Source organism: Apaloderma vittatum, unplaced genomic scaffold (assembly GCF_000703405.1).
Source record: "Apaloderma vittatum isolate BGI_N311 unplaced genomic scaffold, ASM70340v1 scaffold14320, whole genome shotgun sequence".
NCBI classification, from domain to species: domain Eukaryota; kingdom Metazoa; phylum Chordata; class Aves; order Trogoniformes; family Trogonidae; genus Apaloderma; species Apaloderma vittatum.
This window is the reverse complement of record NW_009696286.1, coordinates 38917-47797: the sequence shown is the minus strand read 5'-3', so window position 1 is coordinate 47797 and position 8881 is coordinate 38917. Positions and strand designations below refer to the sequence as shown.

Sequence of the window (8881 nt, the reverse complement as noted above, 5' to 3'; positions counted from 1 at the left end):
TCCCCAGCTCGGGCCTGTTGATGCGTCCCTCCCCGCTGTGGCTGCTGGAGGTGTGTGGGAGGCTGTAACACAGGAAAGAGATGTCCAGAAGGTCCACGTTGTCACCGTGTCGGCTGGTGAAGTCCTCACCGCTCAGCTGCCCCGAGGGGCCGGGTCCCCTGCACAGAAGTTTGGGACTGTCCCTGAACGGGAGAGTCGTGTCTCCCTCCGGCTCATCGTCCGTACCCGTGCTCTGCTCAGTGACTCCTTCCAAGTGAATGACACAGGGGTAAGAAGAGCGATCCAGGCTGGCCGAAGGTGTGGAGGTCACCTGGGCAGAGGGAGAAGCAGCACCGAGGCGAACAGCTAACTCACCGCCTTCCTCGCTGGGGCTGAGGGTGGCCTGCTCGTGTACCGCGCTCTCTGGCAGCGAGAGATTTACTAGTGTCGGAGCTCGGAGACAGGTCGGTGCCTTCTCCAAGCACACCGAAGGGTTCAAGTTTTCATCCAAAGAAGTGATGGCCGCAGCCAGCCCGCCCTGCTCCCAGCTTGCGTCGAGGCGCTCTGCACACTTGGCTGTGGGAGGGGATTCGATGATCTCGATTCTCTTTGCGAGGAGGGAGGGCTCCTCCCTGCCATCAAAGGAGACCACTGTCCTGTGCTCTTGCACCGTTCCCTCCTGCCCCGGGCTGGGCTCTGCAGGCAGAGACTCCCGTGCCAGAGGGGTGAGGGGTACAGGGAGGTTTCTGCCTCCCGGTAGCTCTGCCCTGGGAGGCAGCATCAGCAGCTCCTCAGCACCTGGACCCTGTGCTTTGTCACCCTCTGGAGCCAGCTCCAGGGGCGGCTCCTCACTCTTCCCCCGCGGCAGGAGCTCGGCAGCAGAAGAATCGTTTCTGGAGTTCTTGCGGGTGGGTAAGACGCAGACCGGGGTCGGGTGCTGGTGCTCCTGCTCCTGTCTCAAGCGCTCTTCGAACTCCAGGGTGGCTCGCCGGACGGAGCCTGGGCACCACTTGGGCTCAGGGTTGACAGAGCCACGAGGCTCTTGCTGCTCCCCACCAACGCTGATTTCCTCCAGGTCTGATTTACCTGAAGATGGGTGCATGGAGGGGGCAGTTTCTTGCTCAGCTTGCAGAGGATCCTTCTCCTTTTCCTGGTGTCCAGCACAGGTTCCTTCACTCTGTTCCACCGTTTCTGATGCCCAAATCGCCTCCACTGGCAGGTCGTGCACCGTGTTCCTCTTTGGTGTCTGCGTGAGGCTGGCTGAACCCTCTTTCTGCTGGGCAGGTCCTGCTCCCTGGTTGATGGACTCGATCTCTGTGATAATTTCCTTCACAGAAATGGCATTTTCCGAGTGGGATCTCGTGAGATGGCCTGTGCAGGGCAGCTCCGGGACCTCCTGCAACACAGAAACAGGAGAATTACCAAGTGGATCAGCTGTGCTGACACAGCAAACAGCAGCAGCTTCAAGGAAATGGGGGTGCACATCCCCAAAGGAACAAAAAGCGCACGTGTCAGTGTGTAGAGATGGGCTATAAGTGATCACTAACCTAAAAGCATTATTATATTTAACATCTTCCAGGCTGGGTTTGCCTCTAGACCGAGATTTAAGAACTCTTACTTAATCGCCACAAATTCCAAGAGAAATTCAGTCTTTGTTTGTTTGGGGTTTTTTTAAAATAAAGAAAAGTCCAGTTAACAAAAAAATTCCTGGTGCTGCTAGAAGTGCAGTTTTGAACTGAAAACTTGAAAGATTCTGCTCACGTACCGAAGCAAGCAGCAGTACAGCATAAAGAATGACTGAACGGTGAAATGCTCTGGTTTCCCGGAGGAAAATGGCCAGAGAGGCTCACCCATCCGCACAGACGCTCTTTCTGCCAAATCACTGGGGAGAGCGTTGGCCTATTATATTTGGAAGAGACTTATTGCCTCACATGGAGATGGAAAAGATTCAAGCAATGCAGCGTGGAATTTAAATAAGAGAGGCTCCTAGAAAATGATGGCCCCGGACACCATCAATCCATGTGAGAGTCCTGGAGGGTGGAAAGCAATTATAAGAGAAAGGTACCTCCATTCAGAGGTTACTAAATTTTGTCAGGAACATCTCTCTACCCAGGAGAGAAGCGAGGCATGACGTGCCTGATCCCATCACCCCAGGCAGGCTCATTCTCTTACTCCAGCAGAGGAAGCTCTACATCTGCCTTGATTTACTATCTCAACCAGGGCAAGGTGCCAGTTTTGTCCCATTCTTTGGTGGATCTCTCAAGTCAGAGAAATATCTGGGCAGGTTCGGGATGCTGGCTGGCCTCGCCTGCTCAGGGTTCAGCTGCAGGTCAAGTCCCACCTACCTGCTCTCCTAATGCAAAACTCAAAAATAAGTTTCTCACGAGAACAGTACAGGAGAGGTGAGGTCAAGGTCAACTCAGCCAGTGCCCTTCCACTGCCAGCAAACAGATGTTTAAGGAAAAAAAACGCAGAAAAGGGCAAGTATCTAAAAGCAAAGAAAAGAGGAAGCATCTAGCAATCCCCCCCGCAAACCCTCTTCACTGAGAGCCGGGAGCAGAAAATCCCCCGCCCACCCACAGAGAGCCTGGAGCAGCAGTCCCTAAAAAGACGGGCAAGTTATTTAACCTTTTGTTGTTCTTCATCTGTAGAAGAGTCATCTGTTGCCTGAGGAGTGGTTCCAGAGCTGTTCCTTTGAGCATCTGCACTCCCGTCCACGCTTCCAGACGGTGCTTCCAGCACAGGCACCTTGGAGGCCCCGTTCCTTCCACTCGCCTGCTCCTCCGCCCTGGAATGGGAGCAGGTGCGTGACCGGCTCTCCTGGGAAAGCTCCACGAATTTCTCCAGAGCGCTGAAGAAATCAATCCTATCCGTGCTGAGGTCTGTCACTTCGGGCTGGGGATTCTGTTGGAGACTTGGGGAGTTTTGGTTTGGGGATTGGGGAAAGTCTTTTAAGCACGAAGTGAATTCTTCCATGGGAACCAAGTGCACGTTCATATCGGGCTTAAGGGCATCTTTTTCTAGATCATCCACTGTCAGATCAGGAAACTCAGTTATTTCCAAGGGGTGCTGGAGTTGCATTAAGGCCTCAGAAGCACGGCAGTTATCAGGGGGGACAGAGTCCACGCAACATCCTGCTGTACAGCCGTTGAGATTGTTCAGGTTCAGCTTGTCCTCCATCTGCTCAGCGTGGAAATCTCGACACGTAAAGTCCAGGTGGATCCTTCTCTCCTTCTCACAGGTCTCCTCGATCATGTTTGCATCCTCTGCGAGCTGCTGCTCCCTCTCTGGGTCAGTGGAGTAGATGGGAGACATGGGCTGCTGGTTGTCGTTGGTTTTCGCCTCCGAGATCTGGTCGGCCGAGGTGGTGATCTCCTTCTTGTTCAGCTCCAGCCCAGCCTTGCAGATGGGCTCATGGTGGTCCGAGAGGTCGCTGTCTGAGTGCGAGCGCCACAGTTTGTTATGTCGCTGTTTGCTGCGGGGAAGAAAAGCAAATGAAAACATTGAGTAGTGTTCTCACCTACCAGAGCCAGACCCGCCTTGGTCAGAGGATGCAGCCTACATGAGAATCCGTGCCAAATATCGGAGTCACCGACCACAGCTGCAGCTTCACCTGAACAGTTCAGGGCCAAACATGCTGCTGGAGAGGCTGATCCCCTCTCCAGCAGCTAAATCCCATGGCACTGTTCTGCTCCACACACCATATCCCCCAGAACTATTTATCAGTCTACTCAACAAAAGTTTAATTGACCACAGAACTCGTTCCTTTCCCAGCAAGCAGTTTTGCATTTGCTAGCAGGTGAGCAATGGCCAGAAGAGACAAAATCCTTAGTCCTGGATGTGAATGGATGGTGGACACTGAATGAAGTCCAATTTCCCTTGTGGCTCCTTCCTCGAATAGCTTCAGTGATCAACAACCAGGCGCTGGTAACCACGGGGGTAGGGGTGGGGTGAGCGGACGGCGGGGTGTGTAAACACAAGACATCCTGAACAGTCAACACGTAGCCCAAAAAACACCACCTGCCTTTCACAGGAAGAAAGCTCAAGCGTTCTCCAGCTCTTGGAAAGTCCCTTTAGGAAGGTGTGAGCAGCCAGAAGGCCAAGCAATTGCCAGCAGCATTATACCACCTTCCTTATCTCCACCTGCCAAAAAGCCCAGCCCATATCCCCAGGTTTGGAGAGTGCAAAAGGAGGCAAGTTCTGGCAGTGAAACCGCAGCGGCCAGCCATGTCTGCAAGGGCTTTGCGAGTGACCACGGCCACAGGGCTGTGCTTCCACCCTTTGCCCCTAGGAGGAGAGCAGATACCACAGAAAGGTCCTTGGATCTGCAGGAGACCTTTAAAACCTCTCCAGTCCCTTGGCAGTGTGAACAGCTGCTCCCAGACACATCCACTGACCCCACTACATTAATTAAGAGATGCTATTGAACTAATTACTATGTAACACTTCAGCTGTGGGTGCCCAACAACTAAGGAAAATAATCTAGATTTAGCTTTCCAACTCCATCACCAGCTACAACCTTTGAGTACGACAGACGGCAGAATCGGGGAGGAGGGTCAAGACTGGAGGCCAGAAGGCATCACTCCGGGGTGCGTGTGCTCTAAAGGGTTTTGGAGCAAAGTCTGATCCTGGCAGCAGAACCAGGCTTGTCCATGAGGAAGGTTGTTGCTGAGGCTCTGTATGGGATGCTAAAGATTTCCCCCATCTCTGCTCACATCATGTGGGGAGAAGCTCTTGATGTCTTCTGAGGGCACTTCCCACCCTGGTGCTTCAGAGCTCAAAGCCAGCACTCCGCTGTGCATCTCATTTTCAAAGTCAAAACTACCCTCTGATGCACCAACAAATCCAACTTGCCTTGGCACAGTCTTGATCAGAGACTCAAACCGGAGCAGCCAACTGCCTTTCACTTTTAATCTCACACTTCCTCCAGCCTTACAACCTGCAAGAGGTGCTAAATGCAGGGTCAGAGAAAGGGAGCTCGCATCCCTTCCTAGAGTCCACAGTCACCTCCTGACCCTCCTGGGCAGCGTTCCTGGCGCTGGGGAGAACAGTCCACAGCAGCCCAGGGTGGCACCAGGGCTGCCTGGGTTGTGTCCACACCAGCCTTGGACCAGGAGCCCCCACACGTCACAGGCAGCTCTCCAGGCTCTGGTATAAAACTCCTGCTGTCGATTCACGAGGTGCACAGGGGATCCCAAACACTGTTTTCTTGCAGCTTACCCATAACTAATACAAGAAACAGGGCTGGCTCAGCCTTCCTGTGTTGATCACCAGAGGGAGGGGACAGCTCAACTAACCCCAGGAAATACGACAGCCCCAAAGAGCAAAACACACTTGTTGTGACTAAAAGCAGGCAGGTATTTTTTGTTCTACAGCGGGAAAGCATATCCCAGTTGCTATAAGCCCAACACAAAACTGTAACTAGATAGCGCGAGCACATGGCTGCGCTCACATACCTTCCCCCTCCGAAATCGGAGCAGTCACATGAGCGTGAATCTGTTGTGGTTTTTTTTTTTTTATTTTTTTGTTGTTGTTTTTTTACCTGTCCTGGAATACTGCAGCAATAAACAAGGCAGCTAGAGGGCAAAGATAAATAACATGGAGAAGAAAGCAGAAATAAAGCAGTTTGGAGCTAAGAGAAGAACCACATAAAGAGGGACCATTTCTGCAGCACAGAGAGGCCATTCCTTGCTCCAGTGAAGTTTCATTTACTGCAGGCTTTTTAGTCCTGCGTACAGAGATGCAATGCACTGCTCCTGCACTCTTAAAGCCCCACAAGTAATCCTGTTCATGCCGTTGTATGGGGACTTGCAGAGTAGGTCAGGAGCAGCAGTGTGCTTAAGCAGGAGAGGACTCACACTCCATATAAATGACGACAGCAAGAAAGATTTATTACCTCCTGCAAAATAAATTACTGAAATACAGGGGAAAAAAATAAAAATAAATCCTTAACCAAAATGTTTGTACAGGGTGGCTTTGCAGGTGTGTCACCAACTACCAGACTGACAGATTGCCTAAACCCACTGCGGGGCTGAGGGCTTGAAGATGCAATTCACCAGCTGCCACCAGCCCAGGGCTCCTCACAGGTGTTCACCAACTTGCTGCAAAGGATTTTGGCATGTTTGTCAAATCTGAAAAGCTGCTTCTTCTCCTTCCAGTCTACCCCAGTGAGATTTAATTTCCCAGTCTGCTCGGTGCTACACAGCAGGTCACCTCTAGCTCAGAGTTAAGCACTGATCTTTGTTAACTGGTGCCAGCAGCATGTTTGGTGCCACACAAGGCACCAAATCCAGGTGCGGTGTCTGTCTCAAAGGGCTTCAGTCTAGAAGAGCATAATTACTTAAAATATCTATTCCACAGTGATCTACCTCGAGATTTGATACTACTTGGCTGCTTCTCCAGAGAGAAAAAGGGTCATTATGGCAGTCAGTGTTTGGGGAGCAGGGGAAGAAGGCAGCAGGCATGAAAAGAGGTGGAGGACACAGATCCTGTGGGTGCACCTGACTGGGGAATAAGCTGGGGGGATGCTAACCTGCGCACAGAGTCACTTCAGTGACAGGAGGAGCTTACACAAGGAGTTTGGTGTGAAAACCGGGAATCCAGATCTGGCCCAGCAGCAGAGGTAGCCAGAGTGCTGGGGAGCAGGCGGAGAGCAAAGGAGGAACGGTAAGTCACTGGCACAGAAAAAGGCAAGGGAGGTCTTTGCAAGTGGGTAAGAAATATCCAAAGGGACAAAACCAAGCAGAGGACAGAGGTGAGAAGAGTGCCCTGAAGAGAGCGCACAAGTGCCTCAGCTGCTGTGAAGAACGGTGTCAGACAGGCACTTTTCAACAGCACCAAGAAGCTATGAAGTAACTAATTTAGTCAAAACATGCTAAGAGCCAGCTCCTGCGACAGGAGGCTCAGCTTGGGTAATTCTGTTTGCTTCAGATCTGCTCCCTGGAAATGCACACCAGGACCCTGAACAAAATATCGTAATCTGGCAAAACACAGAGTATCACTGCCTCCTTCCAGCTGATCACGTGAAGACATTGCTTAACACAGTTTACAAGTGGATTTCTCAGAAACTTGCAATATTTATGTCTTTTTGCTAAGCAGGTGATAGGCTTGGGGTTACAACACACTCGCCCATACCCAGGCCCAGCTCCAGACCAGCCTCAGGACTCCATGCAGGAATAAACAGGGCTGTTGCAATGCACAGAACATCCTGTCCCCTCCCCTAACACCAACACTTACCGAAGGGATCTAAAAAAAACCAGACCAGCTGCTGAGGAGGGGCATGTTCAACAGGGAACTGTAAGGCTGAGATGGAAACAAAGCGAGTTCCCTGCCAAGTGATGTTATAAGCAATAGGGACGCCGATTATCTCTGCTGGAGTCTGCACAGCTCTGAGTGCTGTGTTCAGAAGGCAGTTCATGGGATGCTAGTCTCCAAAAACCAGCCATTCGAGAAGCAAAACTGCCTCCTAAAAGCTCTTTATTACACTCATTTTCCCAGGCTCAGCTGAGACAACCCATGAAAACAGAGCACTATCTTTCTCAAGACAATCAACAAGCTCACATAAAGCAGTGATGGAAGTTCTAATTAAAATAATGGAGTTATTCATTGAAGTGTTATGCCTTAAGCACAGGTAATCAGGATCATTCCTTCCACTCACCTGGCCAGCAGGATCCCTTGGTATTCCTCCAGCTGCCGCATGAAGCTGGGGTTGGGTTTGGTGACAGTGCGCCGTTCCTTCACGTAGTCGTAAGCCCTGTCCAGGTTCCAGCCGTACTCCTTCATGGCGTAGGCGATCACTGTGGAAGCCGAGCGGCTCACTCCCATCTTGCAGTGCACCAGGCACTTGGAACCGTTTTTCCTGAAGACAAAAGAGGATCGTTGAACAGAAAACACAGCCTCTGTGAAGCTTAAGAAAACAGCAACTTCTTCACCAGAGCATCACCAAATGCATTTTCAACGCTTTGGCCACCGTCGAAGCCTGGTATGGGATCTGATAATCCAATTTACAAACTGGAGCAAGACACACAAAGAAAGTGAAGAACAAGGTCTTAATATTCTTAACAGATTTTGTTACACCCGCTCTTCTGAAGCTTTTATTGCAAAGTGGACAAACATCGTTTGTTTGCAGGGACTTATGAAGACTGCTAAAGCCTAATATGGCATCCTTTAACTCAGCCCAGAGAGCCCACTGCTATCAAGCTGTAATCCGAATAAAAAGGGCATCTATTAGACAAGCACACAATCACATGGAAGATTCTTCAGCTTTAATTTGTTTTTTTCTTACTGAACGCAAAGCATACTCTGCTCGGTGAGGCTGGTATCGAGCCTGAAAAGGCAGCCAGCACTCTGCTCCAAAGAATTAAAACACATTTATCACCCATTAAATACGAGGAGGAAGGCTACGGCCCTTCTCTGTGAACCCCACGCGCTGGGCAGTATTGGCACGGAGCAGGCTGAGAGAACTTGGGTTGGGCACCCTTAATTTTCTCCTTGGAAGTGTTCTGGATTGCCAGCCACGTGAAGTTCCCACAGGACGACGCAGGAGGCCACAGAGCACGGAGTCACGCGCCTCGACAAGCTGAGACCTCGCAGCTGTCTGAGCCGGCGCCCGCATCCGCGCTCCCCGGAGACTGGGAGATGTCTGGCTGGGCTAGAGCAGCCTTTAGAGTGCTCTAAGGCTTTTCTCAACTTCGCAAACCAACCCAGTGACAACACTGCAATGCTTTCGGTGATTTACAAAAGCCCCCAACACAACAAGCAGACAGGCCACAGAAGGGGGTACAGTAATTGCCCCGGTTTGGAAGGTTATTAACTTACGTTGCCTCACACACAGGACTGAGGCTCAACTGTTTAAATCCCAACGGAAAATATTCTGGGCAGGAGAATACTTCTGAGGATGACA

The 8881-nt window shown here is 51.2% G+C and overlaps 1 protein-coding gene across 1 annotated transcript in view; it reads right to left on the bottom strand.

Moving 5' to 3' along the window:
- The window catches only part of SSH2 (slingshot protein phosphatase 2), a gene marked incomplete at its 5' end in the record, with an annotated part of 30947 nt that overhangs the window by 567 nt on the left and 21499 nt on the right, over positions 1-8881 (bottom strand). The window contains 3 exons of the mRNA XM_009874312.1: positions 15-1375; positions 2608-3454; positions 7637-7837. Of these exons, the coding sequence (XP_009872614.1) occupies positions 15-1375; positions 2608-3454; positions 7637-7837 (2409 nt within the window). The remainder of the gene's footprint in view (positions 1-14; positions 1376-2607; positions 3455-7636; positions 7838-8881) is intronic.